The sequence below is a fragment of the Heterocephalus glaber genome, unplaced genomic scaffold (assembly GCF_053883595.1).
Source record: "Heterocephalus glaber isolate CG9 unplaced genomic scaffold, H.glaber_assembly_v1.0 deba00001600, whole genome shotgun sequence".
Taxonomy (NCBI): Eukaryota; Metazoa; Chordata; class Mammalia; order Rodentia; family Bathyergidae; genus Heterocephalus; species Heterocephalus glaber.
In genome coordinates this window covers 41377444-41405357 of record NW_028258372.1, presented here as the reverse complement: position 1 = coordinate 41405357, position 27914 = coordinate 41377444, and the positions used below count along the sequence as shown (strand labels likewise).

The 27914-nt window shown below is 56.2% G+C and overlaps 1 protein-coding gene across 2 annotated transcripts; it reads right to left on the bottom strand.

Annotated features, from left to right (window-relative positions):
- Positions 1-363: 363 nt before the first annotated feature.
- Slc60a1 (solute carrier family 60 member 1) lies at positions 364-27842 on the bottom strand. 2 transcript variants are annotated; one of them, XM_004862095.3, is made up of 10 exons: positions 27534-27842; positions 18151-18349; positions 17411-17668; positions 15091-15256; positions 14556-14671; positions 13584-13757; positions 7127-7274; positions 5153-5223; positions 3617-3737; positions 364-2619 (listed from the first exon to the last, which is right to left on the bottom strand). In XM_004862095.3, exons 1-10 carry the CDS (start codon positions 27761-27763, stop codon positions 2564-2566), a joined length of 1539 nt encoding a protein of 512 aa, XP_004862152.1. In that variant the 5' UTR covers positions 27764-27842; the 3' UTR covers positions 364-2563. The 2 variants fall into 2 exon arrangements, with proteins under 2 accessions (XP_004862152.1, XP_087050117.1); XM_087193991.1 differs by lacking the exon at positions 27534-27842 and adding an exon at positions 22123-27286.
- Between the last annotated feature and the right edge of the window lie 72 nt (positions 27843-27914).

The window sequence follows — 27914 nt, the reverse complement described above, 5'->3', positions numbered from 1 at the left end:
TTTTTTGGTACTGGGGATTGAACTCTGGTCCTTGCGCTTGCACAGCAGGCACTGAGCTAAATCCCTGGCCCTGTGGCTGAGTTTGGACTGTGGTGTGAGAACCTAGCTGCCTTTCCCTATTCAGTTACAGGGAGGAGAGAGTAGGAGCTCTCAGCCTTAGGCCTGGAGTTTTCTTCTAAGAATCAGCCATGAGGCCTGGGGCTATAGCTTGGTGGTAGAGTACTTGCTTTGCGGGTGTGAGGGCCTGGGTTCCATCCCCAGCCCTGCAAAACACAAAACCAAACGGGAACACCTATGGGCCACGGGAACCTACGGGAGAGATTGCTCCAGGGAACATACGGGTTTACATACAAGAGTCAGCTGTCCTTCATGACAGACACTACACTTCATACTTTATTTAAAGTTTAAAATACTTTATTTTAGGAAAGGTACTCTTTGATTTGTCTTAGTCTTTTCTGTATTAACAAATTAATTCTGATCAGCCTAGATATACCATTGATTCTTCTTTCTAAATCTGTATAAAAAGGGTATTTTCTTGAAAAACCACAAGAAAAATACAACTGCTTTCTCTTTGGCCAGGCTAGTCACTACCATTAGGTTGCATTTTAGATCTGACTAGCATCTAATACTTTTTAAAGGATTTATAGACATAGTTAAAACAGTACCCCTGGATCACCAACAAGCTTTCCTAAGAAGTTGGATCTGTTTTACTTAACAATAAATACGTACCAAACACATGAACAATTTCTAAACTGCTTCTGAGGAGGTTTTAAAAATAAAAGTTGCTAAAATTTATTAATTTCTAGGTCAGGCATGTAGCAAGTGGTTTGTACAAATTCACTTAATTCTCTGAGAATTCCTGTGAGGTAGGGTACTTTTAGTAATGTTACTTTACTGGTTTAAAAAAAAAAAAGTGAAGTTGGAAGTGTCCCCACAGATCTGCCCCGGGCCAGGCAGCTCGAAGGTCAGGCCCTTGGCTGAGCTGCTTTCTCTGCAGCCAGGCTACCGGCACTGTAGCCTGGCGGTGCTCAGCACTGGCGAACTTAACACAGATCCAGGAAGAAAGAACCTTTGATACCAGGCGCAGCCCAGGGACAGGTACTGAGAACCATGATCCGCTTGCGTTTCGATGCATACATGTACGTTTGTATTTACACAAAGTGCACGTCAGCCAGTTACTGTGATGGCTGTCTGCCTCCATAAGTCACAAATAGTCCCTTCCCTGCTTCCAGAAGCCCCCCTCCTCCTCCAGCCCTGTCTGAGCTGAGTCTGCCTCCTCCCTGAACTATGATCCTCAGCACTGCATAGGAGCCAAAAGTCCTGGACAGGACACGATTTTGGTACAGAGTGCAGCTAGAATTGTTCAGTAGTTCCAGCTTTTTGTTAAAAGACCTTGACATGAGGGCCGGGGATTTAGCTCAGTGGTTTCGCCGTCTGCTGCGCAAGCTCAAGGACCCGAGTTCGATCCCCGGTACCAAAAAAAAAAAAAAACTGGACATGATAAAAAACTTTTCATCTATAAAAGATGTAAAATCCAAAGTAGACATTTTTAAAAATTCTTAGTGCTCTTTATACCTTTATATGCCAGTCAGTGTCAGTAAAGAAAATAGAACAGCCAGCTCATTCTCCTAGGTGATTTCTGCAACAGTCAGCACTGATAGATATTTAAGAACTGGCCCCTGTGGGAGCAAAAGCCATGATCTGTAGCTTTTGCCAGTTTCTGCAGCATAAATACTCCCACCGTGGTGGGTTTCAAGCTACCAGCATGCTCTCAAGAGGGCTGGGAAGAGAGGCCTGGCAGCAACCCCGTTACGTGACAGCTCCACTGCCCACGTCCCTCAGATGTAACTCCAGGGGCATCACTAGAGTAAGATTAGGAGGTGATAAGTTTTGAATATTTAATATAATTTAATTATTAGTTAATTTTTTAATCACGGCTGCGTTTGACAACCAGCTTTCAAATTGAAGATTTACTGATCTAAGCTGGCATGAGCTAGCCAGGTACACCGCTGAATTGGTGTTCCAGTGAGCACGATTCAGTCTCTCCCTTGTCCTACAAGACAGGTGACTTTTGGCCTCTGCAGTGGCCAGGGAGGGACTCTGGACTCTTAGTAAGAAGCACATAAATTTCGGAACATGCCAGGGAATAACTTGGGGTTTGTTTTGATTGATTTAAAATCTATCTACATATAGCAATGATCGTTAAGTTTTGCAATTTCAATCTATTTTTTCAAACTTCAACTAAGAGTGATCTCAAACCCAGGATATGGTCCATGCACAGCTACCTTCTGCCCTCCCAGCTCGGTGTCCCGGACAGCTCGTACCAGAGCCAAACCAGGGGAGCTGAAGGCAGATAGAATCAGCAGGCAGGCTTCTAATGATTTGCCAGGGGAAGGCCCAGGTACCCAGACTGAATTCAGTGTGTTCTACCCAACCCCGTAGGAATGGAGAAGATTCAAGCCACAGCAGTGAGAGAGGCCTCCTGTGAGCTTCGGCTTCCTGCAGCACTTTGGTTGCCTTGGTGCCTGGGGCTGGAGTCCTCGCTCACCTCTCGAAGCCATTTTCACCTCTGGTAGCGCTCAGAGGTCTCCATTCCAAGTGGTTTGTCTTGGGTAGGAACTGTGAAAGAGCAAAGCCATATAAAGCAGGCAGCATCCTCAGCTGCAGGCTGATGCCTGCATTGATGATTCAGAGCTGGCACAGTTTGCTTCCCACTGTCCCTGGCTGGTTAGAAGCCTGCTATGACTCGGGGGGGGGGCAGTTCATGGAGACGCGAATCTAGGGGTTGAGGAATCTGCATTTGTCTTTGCCTTCCATGATAAAGGAACACAGACTTGTTACTCGTTTGATACTCAGCAAATATCAGTGGGCTGAACGTGTCAGCTCTGCGCCAACTGCTAGGCTGGACAGTGACCGGTAGCTGCCATCTCAGGCAGGGCTGTGCCTGCTGCTGTTTTGGGGGTGCCCTGCACTTCTGGCCATGCACTGAGTGAGCAGGGGTGGCCAGCGAGAGGGAGGACTGTGAGTGCCTGTCCCCTCCATCTGTGATTACTGTGCTGCTTGCGGAGGGGGCAAGGCTGGGCCCTGACACTGAGCCCAGGCAGTGGCTCCCCCTGCCTGGGGTCTGCGGGAGGGAGGCTCCACTTAGGAGGCATATTTGCCCCACAGAAGCTTTTCTTTGCCATTTGGCCCAAAGGACTTTATGCAGAAGACACTCGGGCCTGAGTCAGACCCCCAACGGCAAGGAGGTGGCCAGTTAGGCCGCTGGGCAGAGCTCCACAGGGAGCCAGGCAGTGGGTCAGGCCCTGGATGGGCAGAGAGAGACTTGGCCCTCGGTGCCATGGCATGGTGGGATACAGGAAGCCGAGTTCACGTCCGTGCCCCTCTGCTGATGGAGGAAGTGCGAGCCAGCCTGTCCCACTCGGGCTGGCCCTAGGAGCCCAGCAAAGACAATCACAGGGAAGGCAGGAAGAGGGGAAAGGAAGCTGGAGAAAAATAAACATTTCCTTGCATTTTACTTGGAACCGAATGGCACTTCTGCTCGCTGACACCACAGCCTCCCCCCACCGCCCAGCTCTGTTTCCTCCTCCGGTGTGGAAACAGATTCTTTCCCTACCTGAGGGGGCTCCAGGGTGCATCCTGTGGGAAAACAGGAGCAAGACATAGAAGGTGAAGGCCAGACAGCCAAAGATCACACCACACACCAGGAAACTGTAGCTGCCCTGGGCCTGGAATATCTGCCAAGGGGAAAAGAGACACCGGCCGTTAGAGCTCCCCACAGAAGGGGCCCTGGGGCAGCCTCACGCCAGGACAGGAACGGGGAGGAAGGAGGTCCGGCCTCTTCCAGGTTACACAGCCGGCGGAGACAAGTCTGGGCCTCCGGCCGGGTTGCACTGATAACCCCGTGGTCTCAGCTCTGTGTTTGGGGCTTTCTGAAAATCTCCGCATCACCATTGAAACACCAGCCACACCAGATGCTTCTGTCCCCACAGGCCTAACTTGGACTTGGCAGAGAGTCTATATCTTTAACTTTTAATTATGCAAATTTAACACACGTCAAAAGAGCGTGTGGAACTCCCACACAGCAGCCCATCTCCTGTCAGCGGGGCCCAGTTTCATCTGTGACCTTCCGCTTCCTCCCTGCACTAGATTAGTATTGAAGCAAATCCCAGACTGGTGCCATTTCAGTTCAGAGGGCATCGTGAGATGTGGCCTCCTGTGCACACAGCAGGCCGAAAGGAAAGGAGAATCACCAAGTGACTCGGGGGCTTTGGAGACTGAGCAACCTGGATTTGATGTCATCGCTGCTGGCTATGAGAAGTGAGATTAACCTACGGCAGGTTGCTAGATTGATCTGGGTTTCAATTCGCCTGCTGTAGAAAGGAGAATAGTATCTACATTGGTCAAGAAAAAGCAAAAACAAAAAAGGGCCAGGATTTAGCTCAGCGGCACCGCGCCTGCCTCGAAAGCAGTTCGATACCTGGCACCGCAAAAAAAAGCAGATGGTAAACCAGGTGTGGTGGCGCACAGCTGCAATCCCAGCCCTCCAGGAGGCTGAGGCAGGACTGTGAGTTCAAGCCCAGCCTGGCCAGCTTAGCAACGTAACAAGGCATTGTCTCACAATAAAAAAAGCTGGGGATGTAGCTCAGTGGGAATGCCTTGAATATAAGCTCCAGGACTGTTTTTTGTTGTTTTGTTTTGTTTCATAAAACAGGCAGCTGTTTGCTTTTGTGTTTTTCCTGGTGAACAGATGGAACACAGGCATGCTGGGGCAGAGGCAGGAGAGCGGGTGCTTTGGGAGGGCAGGAGCTGAGCAGGAGGCGGGTCCTCTTCAGCCTGGCCTCGGGCTGGGAGTGTGGTCAGGAGAGGGGACAGAAAAGGAACCAGACTGTAGCTCACAGCCCGGGGCCCTGAGAGCAAGCAGATTCCCATGGGTCCCCTCTGGCCCAGCTCCCAGGCATGGCCTGTGCTTGCTCTGGACTTGTCCACATGTCTGTTCACGTCTCCACATCCCACATTCGGAGGCCCGCTTTCCAGTCGGGTTTCTCAGGACTAAGAAGCCCCCAGCCCAGCCTGGGAAGGTGGCAGCTGGGTCTTCTCCCCTGCCCCGAGGAGAGTGTACTGCCTGGCCCCCGCCAGGGGCCCCACATACCAGGCCAACCAGCATCTGCAGGGCCATCTCGCCAAGGCCTGCTCCTGTCACCAGCACTGTGGTCGCACAGCCTAACAGGAAGAGAAGGGTTAGGTTGGGTGAAAGGCACTTGGGGCTACTGGAGTCAGCTGTCATAAGCCTGGGAAAGCTCCGCCACACGGCGTGGCAGAGAGGACTGTAATTCTTCAGCCTTCTTGGGCTTTGCTTTGGGAATGCTCACCCCAGAGCCCTCCCATCCCTTCCTCCAATCTCGAGCAATCCCATTTTCTTTCCTCTCCGAGCCTGCTCAGCTTTTGCAATGGGGCACCGAGGAGGGGCTGGACCTTTCCAGGGTGATCAGAGAACCTTCCTGGAAGAATAGCGGAGGGCAGAGGGACAGTAGAGGACATTCCAGGCTTGGCGAGGCCATCGAGGAGAGCCCAGTAATGCACAGGGCTGGAAGGCTGGCTCTGGGGAGCGGCAGGGGGAGAGAAGGCTGGAGGAGAAAGGGCTCCGGAGGAAGCCCTGAAGTTGTGGGGCCCCTGCAGCAGTGTGGGGGTGGCTTGGGAGGGGCCTTCCACCTGGCTGCACACGAGAACCGTCCAGCCTTGGAGGCCCAGTCTTTGGTCTTGATACAAGCGCTCAGGCTGACTGCAAGGATGAACCAGCCAGGTTAGAGGGGGCAAGACGCAAGGCCAGGAGACAAGACAAGCCCCGCTGAGGCAGGGATGGGTGACCGGAAATGGGGGAAAGCGGGCACTGTTCCGTGCTCCACGCAAGTGACTGAGAAGAGCCGACCTTAGGCAGGGACACTGAGGAATGGGAAGAAACGGGTTTCAGAGGTCATCTGCAGGCAGAATCAATCCAGACAGCATCGCTGCTAAAGTAACACTTGTTGATGGCTTCAAACTGTGGATGCACTGTGTGGTGTGTGGTGACCACATCTCCTTACTCATTCATGCCCTCGAGGGTTGGGACTGAGCACTCAGGCCTGGCCCTGGGAGGGTCCTGGGGCTGCCTCTAGGGCCAGCTGGGGGAAGAGCCGTCCCCGTGGCATGTGCCCAGCACTGCATCCTGCAAGCTGAGAGGTGGGTGGATGAGGACCACCGAAGATACGGCTTCTGCCCTCAAGGCCAGGGGGCGTCAGGGTCACGGTGCAGCAGACGGTGACCAGGCGCCCTATTGGGGGAGACTCTGGTCATGTGCAGTGCCCACTTACTGCTTTAAAATATGCCTCTTCTGTCTGAGTTTTCTGCAGCGAACCTGTATCACTTTCACACAAAATTTCCATTTTGAAAACAAAGTATGTGCAAATTTATCATAGCAAATATTTTCTCTTAATGCCCAGTGGGAACAGCACACGCTTAGTTGGGGCTCCCTGTGAACTTGCCCTGACCGGTCTTCGGCTGGCTGAGCTGGTGGAGCTCCGCTCCTGCCCGCCTCCCACCCCGCCTTCCCATCCTCTGCAGACTCGCTCACCTCAGCGCTGGCTTTCCAGCCTTGAGGGCGTCTCTCGTTACTTCCAAGGGTGACGTTTAGTGTTCAAAACACAATTATTTTTAATGAGCTCGTCTTTAAAAAGATCTTTGCTAAATGCCGCTGGGAGGCTGGGGAAAGGGAGGCACATCAGCTGGAAGTGGAGGTTTCTCGACACCAAAGTGACATCAACCCCAAACCAGGTGAGGAGTCCTTGTTCTGCTATTCTGCGTTTCCAACATCCTCAATGACAAGGCAAAGCGGCACTGCTATTGCTAATTAAACTACACAGCGCCTTTGCCCTAGCCTTTCCAGGCAACTTCGCTTTTCTTTGAATTTGGGATTTCCAGCTTGCACGTGACCCCAAACCATCCGCTGCAGGTCTGCAGACTTCACGGTGGGGAGGTGGAGGCTCCACTGCCTCTCCGTGCCCCCAAATCACACAGGTTGATACAACGCTGATTAGAGGGAGCCCCTCCGAGGGGAACCCGCGCCCGCCCGTGACTTTCAGGTCCTCACCTCTGTACTGCAGGAGGTCCTCGGTGTAGGCCAGCATGCTGGGGAAGGTGCTGCTGAGGAACAGGCCCAGACTCGCCGTCCCCGAGAACAGGAAGATGACATTGTAGGAAAAAATAAGCAGCACCAGGAATGTCACCACCACGCCCACCTGTCGCAGCAGAAGGGCGGGAGATTAGAAAGCGGGCAGCCCCGGGGCACGCGCTGGGGACGCACAGGGGCAGGGCCGTGACCGCTGCGCCACCTCGTGGTCTATCTGGGAACCGCAGCATTCCTGGTCCCTGATGATAAAAGAAAGCAGGCCCACTCGAGTTTGTACGCAGCCTATCACACAAGCGAAAGAGCACTGGAAGTGAGTGCTGCTGTCTCTCAGGTCTTTGCCGTAAGCACAGAGGGAGAATCCACCAGAGACATCTGTGCACCCTGCCCTGCCAGGTGTGTAGGGGTGTGTGATAATCCCCTACTTCTCTGTGAAGACTGTGGCTCTTTTTCCCTAGAAGCCCGGAGTTACGGGGCCAAGAGTGCAGAGCATAACCGGGGTGGCCAGAAGAGGGCGCTGCTCACGGGCTCCTCACCCTCTGGGATTGCAGCCGGCCTTAGGGTCCGATCCCCACGGGCACGGGCTGACGTGCGGCTGGAGATCCTGCCCTGGCTGCCGTGCCTAGTGCAGCAAGGGTCTCTGGGCACAAACGTATTTTTGTTAAAATAAGCCTGTTTCCACCGCGCCTGCCTTGCAACCTCAAGGTCCTGAGTTCGATCCCCGGTACCGCAAAAAACAAAAACAAAAAAACACTTGTTTCTAAGCACTAAAAAAATTGGTTTTTTCTGGTGCTGGGGATCGAACTGAGACCCATGCATCCCAGGCAAGTGCTCTACCACTGAGCCATACTCCAGCTCTTACAAATGTTTTCATGTCACTGTTGTGTAATTTCTATGCTAAATGCATGTGGGGGAAGAAATCCAGACAGCACGAGACTCAGGTCCCAGCTGAGCCCGTAGCAGCTGTGGGAGCCTCAGGTAACTGAGCTGATTCTTAGCTTCCCGATCTGCAGATGAGGACAGCTACAAAGGCTACCCAGAGCTGGTGGTGAAATAATACACAGAAAGGGCTTTGGACCAATGTTAGTCCTAGCACTGATGTGTGGGATTCTTTTTCTGGTACTGGGGATCAAACCCAGAGCTGCTCTCCCACTGAGCTACATCCCCACTCCACCCTCTTTTTGAGACAGGGTCTCAATATGTAGTTCAGACTGGCCTTGAACTCACAGCAATCCTCCTGCCTCAGCATCCTGAGTGCTGGGATTACAGGTGTGCACCACCACACCCGCTTCATCCCCAGCCCTTTTAAAAAATTTTGAGAAACTATCTCATTAAATTGCTCATTCCTGGGCCAGGGATTTAGCTCAGTGGTTCTGTCACCTGCCTCCCTGGCTCAAGTTCTCAAGTTCGATCCCTGGTATCAAAAAAAAACAATCAAAGAGTTAAATTGCTCATTTCTCCCACAAACTTGTGATCTTTCTGTCTCAGCCTCCCAAGTAGCAGGAAGTACAAGTGTGTGCCACCATGCCTAGCTCCAATCCATAACTATGAGGGGAAATGTCACTGGGTCAAGGCTGGGACCATGGCTCAGTAGTAAAGCACTTGCCTAGCATGTACCAGGCCCTGAGTTTGATCCGCAAACCACAAAATACAATTTCCTGGGTGAGGACATCTGTCTCTAGGTAAAATTAAGAATACAGGACCTAGAAAGTATGCACGAAATCGCATCTAGTCCAACCCCTATTCCTTCTCCTTCACAGATGCAGAGCTGGGCAGGCAGAAAGGAAGAGACCCTCAGTCCCAGCAGACCCTGGGGGCTGCTCTCTAACTGGAAGAGCAAGAGCCTGTGTCACCCACAGCTCTCCCAGGTGTCACACCAGACTGGGGCTTCTCCCTGGACAGACACCTGCCCCGGAGCCATGCCTCAGGGGCAAGCACATTCCCTCGCCATGGCAAGGCAAAGAGGAAGGCTTCCTCCATGCCCCAACCACAGGAGCAGCGGCCTCTCCTGCGGTTCCAAATGCAGTGTACTTTTGTGGCATACAAAATGGTCCCACAGCTGTGTTGCTCTTCCTTCCCCCTCTGCTCGGCCTCCTAATATTGGGGTGGTGTAGGATTCTATTCCGGTCCTTCTCCATCTCTAGTCCCCTCTAATCCAGCTCCTTGGTTTCAAATCTCTCTGTACCGGGACTCATCAGCTAAACCCCCAGCTGGGACCTGTGTCCCGAGCTTGAGACTTGCATAGAAAACTGCTTCTCTGCTGCAGACGTCACTGGGGGGCTTATGGTTGGCCCAAATGAACATTTAGTTACCACCACCAGCCTGCTCCTTCCCACAGCAGTTAACTGCCGACACACACTCCTTCCCTCCTGCCAACGAGTCGCAAGGAGGCGGAGGCTCTGGCGTGTTCAAGATCAGCTCCAGGAGCTGGGGTGTAGCTCAGTGGAGAGCATGAGTTTAATATGTGCAGGGCCTTGGCTTCCATCCCTGGCACCAACAAAACAAAACAAAACACCTGGCTTCCCCCGAAACCCCTGGCCAAGGAAGGCATTCGTGCTGGAATGTGACAGAGTCCGATGACTGAGCTCCAGGGGGCCGTGAGGCTGCCAACACCTCAGACGAGGGCCGAGCCCCCCACTGTGCACTGGCACTCAGCTGTGACGAGCCTGTGTCCAGGCAAGGGAGGCCTTTGTGCCGTGTGCCACACCGACCTAATGAAGGCTGACGCAGTGAGAGACGGGGCCCCGCCAGGCCTCTTCGAAGTCAGCGAGAGGGAGTGCCAGGGCGGCAGGGCCTGGCGCAGTTACGTGTGGTTAAGGACCATGGCAGAGAATCTCAGGTGGAGGTGGCATTGAGGAGCAAATACTCTAAATGCAACAAATGAGTCAGTAAAAACTTGGCTCTCGATAAAGAAAAAACCAGATTGCTCCCATTTCGATGCTGAAAGCCCCACGTGGCCAAGGCGTGGTCCCCGGGGGGGCGCAGCTGGGAGGTGGTGGCCTTGCAGGGCATGGTGGGACCTTGGCCTCCTGGTCCCCTCTGCTTCCACCTGCTCACCTGCCACACTTCCTGCCATCGACACCTGCACACCCACCACAGGCCCAAGGCAGTGTATCCGCCTCCTCATGGACCGGAACTGCCAAAGTGAGAACCAAAATAAACCTTTCCTCTATAACGACCTCCGGTGTTTCACTACAGGGACAGGAAGCTGAGTGGTAAGTACACTGCCATCCCTGCTGCTGCTCAGGCCCTGAGTCTAAGGGAGTCCTCACCTCCGCGTTCCCTTCCTCCTGCACGCGGGCCTACCCCAGACATTTTAGAATCTTCCCATCTCTCCAAGCCCCCGACCCCCTCAGCCCAGCACCCCCTTTAGCCTGGACCACACAGCAGACACGTCGTGGGCCCTGTGTTCACCCTGACCCCTGACAGTGGACTCCCACAGAACAGAAGCCACGGTGTAAATGCAGCAAAGATCACATCCATTCGCTGCTTGAAAACGTCTCGGTTTCCTGCCCACTTAGTACACCATCCACATCCTGCCTTAAAGAAGTGTGCAGGGTGTAGCCGTGGTCCACCGCCTAGGCTCGTCTCCTGTCCCTCATCCTCCTACCGTGTCGGCGGCCCCTGCCCAGGGCCTTCACCCGGCAGGACCCTCTGCGTGTCACGGGGCTTGGCCTTCTTATGTGATGAGCCTGCTCAGCTCAGGTGCAGCCGCTGCTGTACCTCCCCCAATGTGGCCACCCCCAGTGGGTGGGACTGAGAGATACAGTGAATGTTTAATTTTTAAAAAAAATTTTAAAATTTGCAGTGAAAGATGGACTGTCATTATCCCCCTCAAAATAGCCCCTCTGTCTTCAAACGCACCTATCCTATCGCTCCTGCAGCTTTCTGAAGCAGTTCTGAGTCCTCTTTCATGAGTGTCTTCAGTTGTGCCATCATGGCTGCCTCGATGTTCTGAATGGATTCAAAATGTTCACCTTTTGTGGTCATTTTGACTTTGGAGAAGAACCAGAGATCACACAGTGCCAGAGCTGGTGAATAAGGTGGATGAGGGCACGCCTTCATGTTTTATGAGCCCAGCTTCCCACTGGTTGGGACGCAGCAGCAGCATTCACCATATTTCTGATCACACCCCATAAAGACACTCATGAAAGAGGATTTCCAGAACTGCTTCAGAAAGTGGAAAGACTGAGCCGGGCGTGGTGGTGCACACCTGTTACCTCAGCACTCAGGAGGCTGAGGCAGGAGGAAGCCGAGAGTTCAAGGCCAGCCTGGGCTGCATGGTGAGTTCAAGGCAGCCTGCAATACACTGCGAGAACCCGTCTCATAAAAACAAAACGAGAGTAGCAAGAACGATGGGATAAGTGTGCTCGAAGTGGGGGAGTATTCTGAGGGAGATTAATGCCAGTGTGTCTTTTACTGGAATAGCTGATTTCTATTTCAACATTCATTGTATGTTTTGATTGCATCGCACACAGACCACAGGTGTTGCCAGGCAAGCCTTCAGAACAGTCATCCGGAAAACTCTAGATGCGGGGAAGTTCAAAAGACACCACTCCCGTACTCAGCCTTGGTGACAGAGGCTGTATCCAGTGTGGTCTGTCCAGGACTCTCTTCCCTCACGCAAGCTCCCTCACGCGAGGCCCCAGCCTTGGCCACTGACCCCTCCGCCTTCCCCGGCCGCCTGCCGCCCCCTGGAGGCTGGGCCCTGGCCTTGCAGAGCCCTCGGCCGTTCCCACGTGGCCCCACACAGGGCGTGGACGCTGAGTCAGAAACAGCTGTTGAGCCCCGGGACTGCTAGGACAGGGTGACCGACTCGGAAGCGGTCACAGAGACTAGGACACTGTTTTCTCATAGCTGCGGTGGAGGGAGGCTCACTGGGCTGGGCAGCTGCGGTTCCCAGGCCACAGCCTGCAAGACGCCACCGTTACCTCTAGGGCAGTGCTGGCCCACACTTGCCCCACCATGCAAATCCAGGGGCGTTTGGTAAATCTATAGATGGCCAGGCCTCCCCTGGATGTTCTGATTCACCAGTCTGCCCTGAGCCCAGGAATCGGATTGTCTCTTTTAAAACCAGCACCCCGGGTAGGCTGTTTGTTTGGTTTGATGTGTTGTTTTGAGACAGGTTCTCACCATATAGCCTAGACCAGCCTCAAACTTGAAATTCTTCTGCCTCAGCCTCTGGAGCGCCCCTCACCCAGCTCCAGGTGGGTTTTCATGGGCAGTGCCTGGCACACAGACCCCTCTCCCTGTCCTCTCCCTTAGCAACAGGTCTCCTGTCCTCCCTGGAGGAGGACACCGAGCCTGGGCACTGTTAGTGCCCTACCCCTCCTCTGCTGCCCCGCAGAGACTTCCAGAATCTCTCTCCATCCCAGCATGCTCTGCCCAGCTCCCTCTCCTCCCTGAGCTCGGCTCTCCCCCACCCTGTGCCCCCCACCTGCCAAGGCCTTCAGCTCCTCCCCACCCTTGGCATTTCCCAGAGTCCTCTCCTTCAGACTCCCTCCCTTCCTCCTCTGCCCCACGTCTGAGTCCTCGAAATCGACTCTCCATCTCAGAAGCACGTGCAGAGTGGAATCCACATGTGGCCTCATGGCCCATCCCTTCTGACCCAAAGCCTCCGGGGTTTAGCTCCTACCACCCACCTCTATGGACTGAAATTTCTTCAGCAGATCATCAACTAGCACAGGCCAAATCTAAGGTCTCCGCCAGGCTCGAAGTCTTTGCCTCTGTGGCCCCAACATTCTGGCCACACCCCTCCTCTTGAGAAGCCCAAGTGAGCAAGGACATTTTTACAGTGGATGGGGCTACCTGGAAAAGTAGTGAGCTCCCAGTTACTGGAGGCGTCTGAGCAGAGACCGAGGTCCCCCGAGACAGGACGCCACAGAGGTGCATCAGGGCTCAGTGGGCGCTGGGCCTGGTGACCCCAGACTCTTACTCTGAACCTGTCTGTCACAGGTGATGACACGGATGTACATCAGGGCAAGACCCTAACCCACGGCCGGCTCCTGGTCCTTGAAGCTTGAGTCACCGAGAGAGCAAATTCCAGTCTCAGCCCTGTGGTGCCGATGCCGAGGACTGGGAGATCCCAGCTACCAGCTGGGCACCATGGTGACACAGGAGGCCATGACCAGCACCGTTTCCCTGGGTCCCCAGTGGTTGTCAGCCGGAGTCTGCTCCCCAGTACTTGTGCTTGTGAGGGCACAAGGTCAGAGGCCCAGCGAGGGGAAGGCATCAGGTCACACAGGCAGGCTCCACCTCCCAGGTTCTCTCTGCTCCGTCCTCTCTCTGACTACCCTCCCTCCAGGTCAGCAGCAGAGTCCAGTCCCAAACATGTGTCCTGGGGCGGTGATGGCCGTGGCAGGGGCCAACAGGAGATGAACTCTGGGTGGCTAGGAAGGGAGGAGAGGCCCCGGCCACTCACCAGGTTGACGAAGACCATGGTGGCCGGCCTCATCCTCGAGGAGACGGGGATGGAGATGAGCCTGCCCAGCGTGATGAAGCCCCAGAAGAGGCTGGGGAGGTACCCGGCCACCTTGTGTCCCACAGACAGCGGCTTCTCCACAGCGTAGCTGTACACGAAGGCGGAGTATGCCCCCTGCGGAGAGAGCAGGCCCGTGAGCACACTGAGGCCCAGAGGCTGAAGGGGGGCAGATGGCCCTGTCCCGAGACCCTTCCGCACACTCAGGCCCAAGCTGGGACAGAATCCAGATGCTGCTGCTTACAGCCTGCACCCGTGGGGACCGAGGGCTCCCCTGCCTGTCACTGGGTCCCTGAGGGGTGGCCCCACGGGGGCTGTCAGACACATGCTGTCCCTTAGCTTTGAAAGAAAGGATCCATGAGCATCTCACTTTACAGGAGAGCGAGCCTGGGCAGTGATGCCCAAGGTCACCCTGAGAAGCAAAGCCAGCCAGGCCTGCCGCACATACTTTTCACCGGGTCCTCTAGGTTTTCAGGGCCTTCTCTCTGGAGGGTCCCTCTGCTAGCAACAGTCGGTCACTCAAGACTGTCCTGACCTATCCTAAAAGATTTCTGGGGAGAGGCAGTAAACCGCGTGATGCAGGTCTTGGCGGGCATCCGACAGGTGGCTTGTTTATAACACAGGCGTCGGAAGCCAAGCACACCGGCATTCACTGTGGTGAGGGGAACAGGGCTCTGCCCCCTTAAAAGCTGCGTGTCCTCTGCAGTCAGTAAGAAACAGACAGGCCTCTAAGGAGACCTAGGAGAACAAACACCACCGGCAGGGACAGAGGCCACTGGTGGCCCCAGCAGCTCCCAGAGCGGCTCCCAAGGACTGGACACTGTGCAGCCTCGGAACTGAGCAAGGGCTCGCTGCTTCCGGCCTCGGCGTGAGGGTACAGGCCTCTGGAGGGAGCCCTCACTCGGGCAGGCTCACCGTCATCCCGTCCGTCATGAACAGGACCAGGGCCGCCGTGATGTGGATGGCAAAGAAGGAACAAGGGGCTCCCCGGAAGTTCTTCCTCTGGCAGCAGCTGAAGAGGTCCTCAGGCCCTGGGAGAGGGATGGGAAGGGCAGGGTGAGTCCCCCTCTGCTCCCCTCCCTCTGCACACCCAGGGAAGTGCTGGGGGTCAGAAATGCCCTGCAGCACGGGCCATTTACTGCCTCTACCTCCTGTAGCTTCCGGGTACCTGTTAGGAGCAGCTTCTGTCCGCCTCCCAGGCCTGGTGGAACCAGAGACCAAGTGACTTGCCCAGGTCACGCAGGAGGGTTGGGTGGAAAGGAAGTCAGAACCAGGGGTCCGCTTTCCACATTCCCTTGGCCAGGCCACTCCTCTGCTGCCCCTCCAGACCACAGGGCCAAAGTGTTTCTAGCCCTCATCCCCAGAGATCTGGGGTCACCTCCCTGGGCCAGGGTAGCCAGGGAAGCTGCCAGGTCAGGCTGTGAGCATGGATGCTCACTGGCGCCCCCACCTGGGTGTGGCTGGAACTTGGAGGACAGTGAGTCGTCTTCCTTCTCGGGAGGCTGGGTCTCCAGGGCCAGCTCATCTGCAGGCAGCAGGAGGGGCTTGCGCTGAGCGTAGCAGGTGAGCAGCCGCTCCTTGGAGAGCAGAAACAGCACGGCCAAGGGCACTGGAAGCTGGAGGGTGGCAAAGGGTCAGGGCAGCCCTGCCACCCCTTCCCTGCCCCACTGAGTGTTGTACACACATGCTGGGTCTGCAGGGTCCTGGGTCAAGTCGGCTCTTTCCCAAGGTGCCCCAGCCAGTCCTTGGGCTTAGGCACACCTGCTGCCTTCAGAAGACAGTCTTTCAAAATCAGACTTGCTGTGGCCCAGAGAGGTGCCAGGGTAACTGGTTTTCAGCATCCTGCTCTGGGCAGTGCCACAGCCTGCCGCCTGCCACCTGCCATGCCTGCATGCTGTGGGTCATGCCACACTGGGCTGCGCACCACAGCGTGACCTCTGCCCATCACAGCTCCATGGCGGGTGCCTGCCGGGATCCTGAGCACCATTTTCCAGATGCAGCAACTGAGGCTCAAAAGTGATCCTTTGGTCACGCCCTGCTCGAGCTGGAAGGTCAGCTAGAGAACCAGGAAGCAAAGCATCCCCCCACGTGGCTGGCTCGGGCAGAGTTAGACTGGAAGCTGGCATCCTGATTCTGCCCAGCACCGTCTCCACCTCAGGGGGCCCTGGCGGTGTTCGGTGCTAGGCAGGTGCCTCACTGGAAGACCCTGGCAGGGACCCATTTCAGTGGACAAATTCGAGTTCATAAGCACCATGCACACACGTGGTGTTCAGCTCCCCCCCCGTTCCCTAAGCCACTTGGTCTTCCCTGAGCTCCCCAGAGCAATGGGCACTGTCTCTTGCCCTGCGGTTGCCTGGGGAAGCTGCCACCACCTCCCTCAGGTGCCATGGCCTGGGCCTAACCACCCCGCTGCCAGGAAGTTCTTTATCAAGTCTGACCACTGCCCTTCCTGCTTTGGCCTTGGCCCCCCAACCCTTTGTTGAGTAAGGAGAGGAGGCCCGGGGAGCTGCAGAAGGTTCTATGAGGTGGGTAAGCAGGGCCAGTGGATGGGCCGGGGCACAGGGAAGCCGAGCAGGCTGCCAGCCCTGGCCTGGTGCTGCTCTGGGAGATCCCCTCCCCCTCCAGGGCAGGCGAGATTACAACAGGCCGGAAGACAAAATCTGCCCCACCCCTGGTTGACTCCTCCACGGGTGACCTGGAGCTTTTCTGCATACTCAAAATCAAGTCAAGGTCACTGAGCCCTTGGCAGCTGTAAAGTCACAAATGGGCTCTGAGTGGAGCCCAGGGCCAAGGGGGGCGACACAACCCTTCCTGCAGTCTTCAGGGGGACCAGGAACACCCCCAGGCCACAGTGGCTAAATGCCTGGGTGAAGGCCAAGGGGAAACAGCTGTAAGCGAGGCTCCATCACTCGGGTGGGGCTTTCCAGGGAGGTGGGTGGCGAGGAACACTTCACAGAGGGTTGGCTGGCTCTGCTGGCAGGAACTGCCTCATCTCTATGAGAATCTCACTGCGGACAGCAGTGGTACCTCGAAAATCCGCTACATCCAGGCCAGACGCATGTCTGTGAGTGCGTGTCTGTGTGTGTGCGAGCATGAGTACACCCCACGTGCAGGTGCAGCCGCATTCTCCCCTGCAGTGGATTGTTTATCCTCAGACACAAACCAGTGTGAGAAGTCCGGAAATCCTACTGCAAACAAAGTCCCTTGGTCTGCGCCTTGTCACGGGGCAAGGAAGCACAGGCCCTGGGCTTAAGCGGAGCCCTCTGGCTTCCTGGTGTCAGAGGCCCAGCCTTGATGCTGCAGGGACAGTGCCCTTCCCTTCCCAGGTCCCCCTTGGGAGGCACAGGCTCCAAAGTGGCATTGTCCCAAAACAATGGGGTGGGCACAGGTGGGGTCCCTGAACGGGCTTGACCCACCAGCCTCAGCTAGCCCAGGGAACCCCTCTTGGGTTGCAGAGGAGGATTCCAGATTGAGACCAGAGTCCAGCTGTGGAGGGAAGGGCTGGTGTCCCACTGAGCCTCAGAAGGCTGGCAAGCTGTCCCTGATTTTCACAGAGCTAAACCCGCTCATTGCCTGCTTCCTGGAGAACTGCAATCACAGAGGTCACTTCGGAGGGACTCTACTGATGATCCCAGGAAAGGGGGTCCCCCTACCTGCAGCCTCTCAGCCACAAGTCTCAGAACCCGAAGAACCTGCTTTGGGAGGTGGGTGGCCTAGCAGGTGTGGACTGTGCACTAGCTCCCAGCCCAGCCTGCCCCAGTGACACTCACATTGATGAGGGCCATGATCCAGAAGGCATAGGACACTCGGGTCTCAGCCCCGCCCTTTGGGGCTGGTACCGGGAAGGTCTGGTTGGGCTGAGGCTGGACTCCTGTGTGGTGCTGGCCCAGAACCCGGGCAGCGTGGAACAGGTGGCTTCTAGAGGCGTTGGCCGTGCTGTTGGCAGGAAAGCAGCTGGCCTCAGACAGGAAGGGGTCAGCGATCAGGGGGCTCAGCAAAGCACCAAAGCCCACAAAGAAGTGGAGCACCTGTGGGAGGGTGGGGGTCTGCCTCAGTCTTCCGGCCCAGGCAGCTGTGGCCTAGACAGATCCGCACCTGGAGGGAGCCACCTCTCCTCTGCCCCACCGGGGCCCCCTGCCTGGTCCAGAGTGGGTGAAGCCGGCTGAGGAAGCAGGAGAGGTGAGGGAGTGTGAGGAGAGGCCCAAGCCCTCCCTCCAGGCCTGTGTACTCGGCCGACAGTGGCCGGGCCCTAAACCTTAACCCCAGGCAGCGAACACCCCCCAAGCAGGGGCTCCTCACAACACTTTTCCTCACAACTTTCTCTCCTCAGTGCTGGGGCTCTGTGGGCTGGATCGAGAGGACACGACCCCAGCCCCACGTCCTGAGGGACCGCAGCTGAGCCCCCCTGGGAGTGGCCAAGCTGGGCGGAGGCGCCACCCGAAGACTGGCCCCAAGAGAGACTCCTGGTCAAGGGCTCAGAGGGAGGGATGGGCTGGTGGGAGCGGCTCACCTGGAGGAAGACGGCCGAGTCCTTCTGGTATATCCTCACCAGCTGCATGTTGGCCACTGTGTCGATGCAGCCCATGGCCAGCCCCGCCAGCGCCATGACCAAAGCCAGCACCTTCACATCCCGGCAGAAGGGGATGACGGCAAACACCAGGGAGATGGCCAGCGTGGAGGTGAAGAGGGCCCATAGTGACTGGGCCAGGCTGCAGCAGGGAGGGGGCGTCAGCAGAAGCGCCTGAGCCTCCCGGGGGGCACCCCCTCTTGATCTCCCTTGGCCAGGCATGCCCCACCCGCTGGGAGGAAGGGAAGGGAGCCTCTCCTCAGCTCTGGGTTTGGGGCAAGTTGCTGCACATGCACGCCTGTGTCCTCAGAGAACACACTGTGAGACCAGGACCGTGGAGCCAGCCAGGACGGTACAGGCCTGTAATCCCAGCACTCTGGGAGGCTGAGGCAGGAGGATTGCCCGTTCTCACCCAGTCTGGGCACCTAAGCGACCTAGTGAGACCCTATCTCAAAATTTAAAATATAAAAGAGGGGGCCGGGGATTTAGCTCAGTGGTTCCGGCGCCTGCCTCAAAAGCGCAAGGTCCCAAGTTCGATCCCTGGTACCAAAATAAATAAATAAATAAATAAATAAATAAATAAATAAATGAAATAAAAGAGGGTTGGGTATATAGCTCAGGGCAAAGCCCCTGGGTTCAATCCCCAGTACTACAAAAAAAAAAAAACCCAAATAAACAGGACAGAGGTGGTGGTGGTGGGAGGGAATCTATGGAATCTATGGAGCCAGGCACTTTACAAGCCTTAACCGCTATTGTTTTATTCAGTGCTCTGCTGCAGAACAGGTTCCTGCAGGACTGAACCACCAATGGGTCTGCCCTGTGCCGCCCTATGTACCACGGGTATCAGAGCCACCTGGCCACCATCATCCGTGTTAACCCTTAACTTGTTTACGTATAAACAGTTCTACTGGGGCTTCTCCAGGACAAGTGGAGGGGGACCCAGGTGGAACCTGAGCCCACAGGAACAGGCGAGGCCTGCACCGCCAGAGCCACCAGCCCGGCGAGTGTCTCCCGAGGTCAGCCTCCTGGCTGGCTGGTCCTTTCCTCCCTCAGACCGAGTGGGCGTGCAGCAGGCTGCAGGGAGTGGCTAAGGCTCCTCAGGGCTTCTGGAATCTCCTGCCCCATTACCAGACCCTCGGAGAAGGGATTACAGACTGGTATTTTCTGGGTCGAGGACGTAGCTCAGTGGCAGAGCCCTTGCCTAGCCTGAGTCAGGGCCTGGGCTCTACTCCCCGGCCCCAGAAATTTTTTAAAAAAAGAAGAAGGAAGAAAGGAAGACTTTGAGACTCTGGGACCAGCCTGAAAGGCTACTGTTGGGGCCGGGTGGGGTGGGGAAGGAGCCCAGACAGCGTGAAGGCCCTGGAGGAACTTTCTCAGGCTATGAAGATTGGGGGAGGTGGGGTGGCACTGGCAGACCTCTGCCTCTCCGAGCTTCAGCGCTCCAAGGAGGCGCAGGCCCGGACCCTGAGGATGGTGTCTCTTCCAGAGCTCGCCTCTGGCTCCCCTCTGCCCTCTCTCTCATCTGCCCCACATCTGATTAAATCCTTTATCAGAGAGCTCTCCTGATAGTAGCAGTTCGTTATTTTCTCATTTTCTCTTTTCTGTTTCCAGGCTGATCTGCTGGGGAGATTACTGTCCATGACCTCGGCCTGTTCCCGGCTCAGGACGGGAGGGTGGCTGCTTAGAAACCTGGGTCAGGAGGAAGCAGAGGGCGGGAAGGCCATTAAGTGGAGGCCTGTCCAGGTCCCTCCAGACTCCTCACTGTCCCTGGCGGCCCTGCTCTGAGCTCTACCGCCTGACCCCAGGCCACACTGCCACTCCCCGTAATGCCCACGGTCTCCTGCCCAGAGGCGGTCACATCTCACTGGCCTCCTCCGAGCCCAGGAGAGAGGGGACAGCCACCAGACTAGGTGCTGACATGACAGCAGGCCTCCCGCAACAATTCCCTCTCCTCTCCTGTACAAGGAGGTCCAGCTCCGGGACAGCAGCCCCAGGGCCCCCTCCCCACTGACCCTAGGAGCCAGGACCTGGTGTTCCTACACCTCAGCACTGTGGTGAGGCATACACGCCCCAAGTCAAGGGCAATGCTCTGCGGAAGAATGAACACACACTCATCGTGGCCCTGGGAAACCTGGGCAAGGGCTGGGAGGTAGCTCTCAGTGGGGGAGCTCGACCTCAGATTCAGTGAGCTTCCTGGCGGAGGGTAGACACAAACAGCAGTGGGTCACGCGGCACAGGACCTGGGCCAGTAAATTGAGATGGGAAGGGACTGTGGGGAGCTGTGGGAAAGGAAGGGGTGGCCACGAAGCAGCACCACACTTACAGGAGGAAGCACTGCCGCTCGAAAGGTCCTGGGCATTTGTCAGCCACGACAGTGCTGTGAAGTAGTCTCTGCCCATGTTACTCAAGAGCAAACGCCTAGGCAGGGCTAAGAAAGTAGCTGGCAGAGAGCATCAGCCCCATGCTGCAGAGCCCTGAGCGGCTGGACTAGGAGGCAGTGGAGAGCAGCCGTCACCTCTAACTCGTGCCTGCTTCGGACCACAGCTCTGAACGTCTGGGGCACTCAGGGCTGGCTCCAGTGCCAGCATCCTCACTGGCACCGAGTGGCCCTGAGCAGGTGCCCAGTCCAGGCTCCTGGACAGTGCTAGTGACAGGGGGTAGGGCTGGAGCAGGCCCCTCCTGCCACCCAACATGAGGTGGGCCAGGCAAAGGGACTGGAGATTGGCGGGAGGCTGACGTCGGAGTCTTACTAGATAATCTGACAGAGCAGGAGACTCAGGAGACGGAAAGGGGCCCAGGTGCCCCCCTCAGCTGCCCTGCCCAGCCTCTAGTCATTTGTACCCTTTTACCTTGTCATTCTTGAGGAAAGCTGATGCCCACAGGGGACTTTTTTGGTCCCAGGCACTTGACAGGAGGAGCCAGACATAGGGAATCCCCTCCCTGTGCCTCCTGCTAGGCCACGCCACTGGCTGTGACTTGAGCCTGCTCCTGCAGCTGGTGGCAGGCGGGCTGCACCCAGACGGGGCCTGGGCTCCTTCGAGCCAGGGCTGTGGAGCCCTGTCCTCAACAGGTGGGGACATTTATCCCACAGGAAGTCTTTTCCTCTGCCGCCTGCCTGGCAAGCGAAAGGTCCTGAGTTCGATCCCCAGTGCCCAAAAAAATCGAGGCAGGGTCCCAGGCTGCCCACTCTCCGCAGCTGCCTCAGCCAGGCCGGTGTCTGGGCATTCCAAAAAGCATCCTGAAGAAATTTCTTTAGAATGGGATGTTGTGACCAAGAAAAAAGAAGTTCCAGATATATCTCTGAGCCAGCCTGGAACACACCGACTGCCTGTTTTAAACGGCGTGGTCAGTGGTCTCTTCCAGGAATGTGGGTACTTAGAGACTATGGAAATGTTACTGTCAGGCCTGGGGCATCAAAGAGGTGATGGGACCTGAGACCGGAAGACTGGCTTCTGGGCCGGTGTCCGCCACTTCCTGTGGTGTGGCTTGGGGCAAGCTGCTTACACTCAGCCCCTCCGAGCCTCGGTTTCCTCTGTCCTAAAATGGGGATGGCAAGCTCTGCTTCCCTCAGCTACTGAGCACTCCCGACCCTTATGCTCAGCCCTTCTTGCTGGCCCTGGGCTCCCCCAAAAGAGCAATGCTGGGCCAGAACACCACGCTCACTAGAAAGTGCAGAGGCCAGAGCTAGGGCTCCTGAGTCCCCTGCCTCCTACTCCTACCTCCATACCCTCTGCGGCGGCCCTGAGAGGCTGGTCCATGAACCAGGAGGGGCACCCACCACTGCCCACCCTGGGTTAACTCGGGCCTACTAGAGGAGGGGCCTCACTCCCCCCAAGGCCTAGAGAAGCCCAGAGAACAGCGTAGACAGTCTGGGAAACCCTGTCAGGGTGCCTGGGAAATGGCCGAGTCACTTACCAATGGTGAATGGGGCAGGACGGGAGCCAGTCCTCCTCCCCCACCCTGCCTCTGGCTCTGCTGGAGTCACCTGCCCGCCACATCTGCTGCGCCCTTGACATATCGCTGACCCTCTCAGCCCCGTGCTCTGCCCTGCCCAGACGACACATGATCACCTGGGCCTGGGCCTGCCTCGGGCACCCACTCTCCTGGCTCGGTAAAAGGAGGAGGGGCTGCATGGTGCCAGGCAGAGCGAGAGCCTGAGCAGCAGGATGCCACCGGCCGTTCCTGCCCTCCACCCTGGGGTGGGCCCAGGGTCCGGGGCACTGACGCTTGCTCGGGAGCTCTCCGCGAAGCAGGGCTACCCGGGACATCTTTCCCCCTGCCCTGCCCAGCTGGACCATCTCGAAGGGCTGAGGCAGAGGAGAGGGAACAGAACTTGGGAGGAATGGCAGGTGCAGGTGGCCCCAGCCCCTATCCACCCCAAAGGAGCCAGGCACCCCTGAGTGAGATGGCAAGGGGTTCTGGGACAAGAAACCAGGAGAAAGCACCCCAGGGAGCTAGGACATCTGGGGAAGAGGCAGCGCTGGGGAGAGGAGGCAACTGGGCAGCCCTAGCTCTTCCAGGGCCCGTGTCAAGGCTGGGGTCCAGAGAGCCCTGTCTTGGGGAGTCCCCGGGCTAGGGCAGGAGTACCCTGTACTCAGGCTGTACAGGAAGACGTCCCAGGACCCGCTCAGGAGCAGGGCACACCGGAAGCCACCTCAGGCCTTAGCCCAGCCCGCAGTCTGTCTGCCTAGACACCCGCTTTCTGCTGTCACTGAGGAGCCAGCTCCGGTGTCATCTCCAGAGAGGTGTCCCCTGTGCACCTCACTAGGAGCCTGATTTTGTCATTCCTACCCCGCTATGCTTCCTTCATTTCACCATCTAAAGTCCCCTCCAGAGCTCAGGGCCTTGCCTGGCATAATCCCCCTGCACACAGGGTCTGGCTCAGGAGATATCTGCTGAATGAGTGAATTCGTGAGAGAAATGAGTTTTAAAGATCTTTAAAAATTTTAAACATTGATATATAATTTGTAGACTATAAAATATGTATACAATTCGAGTTTGTTTGTTTTTAGCATATTCTGAAGTGTAACATCATCACGATGATCTCCCTTCAGAGCATTTCTGCCACCTTGGGAAGAAAGCCTGTATCCATCAGCCCTTGGGTCTCTCCAGCCCCAGGCAGGTCCTAATGAGCTTCCTGCAGCTACACTTTCCCTAGTGGGGATATTCTAGAGATGGAATCACACTCTGCGGCCTTCCGTGGCTGGCTTTCCCCCACTCAGCACACTAGCTGAATGATATCATACTGTATGGATATGCCATTTTGTTTATCTTTTATTTATTTTTTAAAGTACTTTTTTGTTCTTTGTTGTTGTTTTGGTACCGGGGATCGAACTCAGGACCTTGCACTTTTGAGGCAGGCGCTGGAACCACTGAGCTAAATCCCTGGCTCCTAAAGTACTTTTATTAGTGCCTATTAATTTTAGCTGAATAAGCTAAAACAAAACAAACTAAAAAAAAATACTGGGCTTCATTTTCATACACACATACAATGTATTCTGCTCATATCCACCCTCCGGTTACCCTTCCTTTCATATTCCTTTTCTGTGTTCCGTTCCTCTTGTCCAATAGTAGTCTGCCTTCTACTTTCCTACTATCTTTTCTTTTTTAAATTCCACATATTCAGGAAAACATATGATACTCATCTTTCTGAGTTGGGCTTATTTCACTTAACATGATGATCTCTAGTGCCATCCATTTTGTTTTCTGCAAATGACATGATTTCATTCTTCTTTATAGCTGAGTAATATTCCACTGTGTATATGCACCATATTTTCTTTACCCACTCATCCTTTGATGAATACCTAGGCTGGTTCCCTATCTTGAGTCCTATGAATTGGATATGCCTCCTGTTATTTACCCATTCATCTATTCCTGGATATTTGGCTTGTTTCTATTTTGTCTGAGTATTACAAATAATGTTGCTATAAATACGCATGCACAAGTTTTTGTGTGGACAAAGGTTTCACATCTCTTGGGTCTGTACCTAGGGGGGGAACTGTTGGGTCCTATGGTAACTCCATGTTAAAATGAGTTTTTAAAATTAGACCATGTCTGGGGCCGGGAATTTAGCTCAGTGGTTCCGTCGCTTGCCTTGCAAGCGCAAGGACCCGAGTTCGATCCCTAGTACCAAAAAAACAAAAACTAGACCATGTCTGGTGATGGACTCCTAGCAGGCATTTGGCATGCTGAAAGGTCCGTGGCATGCTGAAAGGCAGAAAGCTCCTCAGTAGACAGGCAGAGGCTCAGCGGAAGGGAGGCTGGCCACAGCCCAGCTCCGAGTGGGGCACTGGCTGGCACTGTGTCAGGGACAGTGGAGCCAGGTCTGGGAGGGGCCTGGGAGCTGGGTGTGAAGACTGGGCTTGACACAAGGGCCAGGAGGAAGTCACAGCTGGGTCTTGGGCAGGGCAGGCCTTGTGGACTAGAAGTACTTGAGGGGAACAGTAAATAAGGAAAGAGTGAAGAGGGAAAGAAAAGACCTCAACTAGCCTTTGGTCTGGAGGGTGCACACAGGAGGCTGGGAGAGGGCTGGGAAGCTCTCAGGTCACTGACCTGCCCAAGGCCTCGCAGATAAGGGGGTCTCCCAACTGCCTGGGTGGTCAGACAGGTCCCCACGAAGCCAGGAAAAAGCCTGTCACCTCCTGTCTAACTACCCTTCCCCCTTTCCTGTCTGACAAAGCACACACCTATTCATCCTGTTGAGCAGGTGGCTTTTTGTTTCTCTTTGAAAGATTTCCTCCTTGAGCTCAGCAAGATTTTCCTAAGGAGGGTGTAGCTCAGATTCTTCTGGCTACACTCGTACCCCACCGCCCCCCTCTGGCCCACATCTGGTGGCTCCTTCAGGTTATCCGTGTCTGCCAGAAGCCCCAGAGGGGGTGCTGCTCCAAGCAGAGAGGGGCGCAGGTTCCTCAGCCACCCACCCACTCTCGCATCCCACCGCCCGCACGCTGTCCTTCCATCCCCAGCCTGTGGAAGCACCCAGAAGCCCCCTTTGGTCCAGGACTCTCGGTTTGGACAGGGCAGTGGGCGGGACCTGAGCAGAACCCTGGAGAAGGCACTGCCCAACGCTCTGGGATGTGTCATCCGGCACTCCCCCCACGCCCTCGAAGCAGCTGGCCCTTGAAGATTTGTTAAACCAAGCCCTCACTCGGGATGCCAGCATGGCACACCGGCTGGTAGTCATGTAAGCTGAAAAGCACTTACGCGCAGGGGGATTAACGTGCCAATAGAGATGGGCAAGGCGCACGGCTGCAAGGCCCTGAGGCCGGCAACATGGCTGGCAGGGTTCTGTCACCCGGGCTTGGGGGACTGCACTGAGGACTCACATGGACTCACAGGTGTCACCGCTGCCCACACTCAGGCTCACCCCTGGGCACCTGCCCCCCATTTCAGGGGAAGTCTGCTTCGTTCTTCACCAGAAGAAAGGGTTCTCTGAGACAGTCTGCTTGAAGGCAGGAAGACCTAAGTCCAGAATCTAAATCTGCACCATCACGAGGGCCTACCCTGCCCCAAAGGATCCTAGCAGGAAGCCGAGGAGACCCAGCATGGACCTTGGAGCTCAAACACGTTCAGCGGTGAATATCACTGGATCACTCACCTCCGGCCTGAACCTCATCTGCAGAGAGGAATCTGACCACTCATAAAGCAAGAGCCACGGCTGAGGTATCCGATTCTAGAGACAAATGCCCAGCTTCCATCTTGGCCAGGTCTCTTCTCAATAACTGTGTGATGGAGGGCTAATTTCTTAACCTCTCTGCACCCTGGCTTCCTTGTATATACAATGGAGTTACCAGCGCCAGTCTGCAGGGCTGCGGTAAAGCCGAAATGGGTTGATGTAACTAAAGTACTAAGAATAGTGCCTGGTGGAGAGGGAGTGCACACGATAGTTATTCTTGTTAGTATTATCATTTTTCTTTTCTGCGAGTCAGTTTCCTGCTGCAGGACCCTCTCTGCTGCCTACGCAGAGCCCAGAGGGAGGCACAAAGCCAGCCAGGAAGAGCCGGCCCAGCTGGGCGTCCGCCTCTGCCCACTCCGCAAAGCCAGGCCTGCCAACCTGTCACCTGGAATTCTCCTCATCCTCCTTCCTGTTTTTCACTACACAGGGTCTGAAAAAGTTCCAGGTAAGGGGCCTCTGTGGGTCTAAACACTGAAACGCAACATGACACACTGCTGGTACTGAGAGTTACTCTGCATTTCTCAAGGCAAATCTCTAGGCAGAATGGATCTCAAGCTTCTTCCTAAGGTTTTCTAACTGCAGCACAGTGGATCCTATTCCCAACCCACAGAAACCCTGCTGCACACAGGAGATTTGCTGGCTCAGAGGGAAATTCTGCAGGTTACAGGAGGGCTGGAGAAGTGAGGATAACCACTCCCTATCGGGGTCGCTCTGTGAGCCTCTCCATCGGGGGGAAGCGAGGTGCACATGAACACCCAGACTTCGGAGCCCCTGTACGAGCGAGCCAGAGGACAAGAGGCCTTGGCCTAGGAGATCCCCTGGGGTAGCCCAACTGTAGTTTTGTCCCCAGGCCAGCTGCTTGCTTGAGTCCCTGCCATCCAGGAAAAACTCAGCCAGGAGCTGGAGCTCGGGAAATCATGCAGAGCCTCTGGCTGCAAGTCATCTAGTCCCCACGCTGGGTCTCTGCGGCCCTGCTGGCCCTCAGAAGGGCCTGCAGAGGTGGCCCTGTTCAGGGGAATGAGGCCCGGCAGTGGTACGGAAAGGGGCATCACTGGGCACCGTGCCAGGGAGAGTCCAGAGCTCTGCCCTCCAGCAGACACCAGGGAGGAGCGACATGGCTGGAAGGGGACCTCAGCACCAGGGAGCGAGGCTCACCTGACCCGCCTAGGGATGGCAGGCTCTGCACCTCGACTGGCCTGAGCCACGAGGTCCTGCGTGTCTGAGACAGAAGATCTTGTCCTAGCTCCCTCGGGAGCAGAGCCTCACAGAACCCACCTGCCCCGCGGCGACCTGGGTGAAGGGACAGCCCATGTCGATGATGAGGAGGAAGCTAGGTGCGGAGCCACCCGCGGGCACCTGGTCAAACCGCAGGCCAGCCGTGGCGCCCAGCACTGCCCCGCACGGCATCCCACCCGTTCCACCTCGCTGCCAGTTCTGCCCCTGGCAGCTGGGCTACGACCGACCTCAGACGGCTGTGCAGCAGGGTCCCCAACTCTGCCAGCTCCGCCGCCTGTTCCTGCCCTGGGCTGCGAGGGTGGAGGTGGGGAGCGGTGGGAACTGGTTCTACCCTCTCACCGGGGTGAGTGAGCCAAATAAATAATTCAGAGAGAGTTTTCAGGGGAAAGCTGGGGGTGGGGGTGGCGGCACTCACGTCCTCTTGAAGATGCCCCCGAGGGCGCTGCCCAGCAAGAGGCAGAGCTGCTGCGAGAAGAAGACCCAGGAGATCTGGGGCAGCGAGCTGTGCGTCTGGCAGCGCAGGTCCAGCAGCGTGGGCCCCAGGAAGGCGATGCACAGGCCGAAGCTGAAGAAGACGCTCCAGTAGGTGAGCGTGGGCTGCAGGTGGCGGCCGAGCAGCTCGGACACGCGGCCGTCGCAGCCCATAGCCTCGGCGGGCGGCTCGGCTGCTGGCTCGGAGGAGCCCGGGTGCCCGAGTGCAGCGCCACCGGCGGGAGGCGGGCGGGGAGGGGCGGCGCGGGCCCCGCCCTCGGACGGACTGAGTGCACGCAGGCGGGGGCGCCACGTCCGCCCCGCT

Excerpts from the sequence above, each read along its gene's own strand:
- Slc60a1 (XM_087193991.1), bottom strand. The coding sequence starts at position 22,505 with ATGGTCCAGCTGGGCAGGGCAGGGGGAAAGATGTCCCGGGTAGCCCTG. Across the intron at positions 18,350-22,122 it reads TCCTGCCCCATTCACCATTG|CCTGGCCCAGTCACTATGGG; the intron begins GTAAGTGACTCG and ends TCCCTGCTGCAG. Across the intron at positions 14,672-15,090 it reads CAAGTTCCAGCCACACCCAG|GGCCTGAGGACCTCTTCAGC; the intron begins GTGGGGGCGCCA and ends TCCCTCTCCCAG.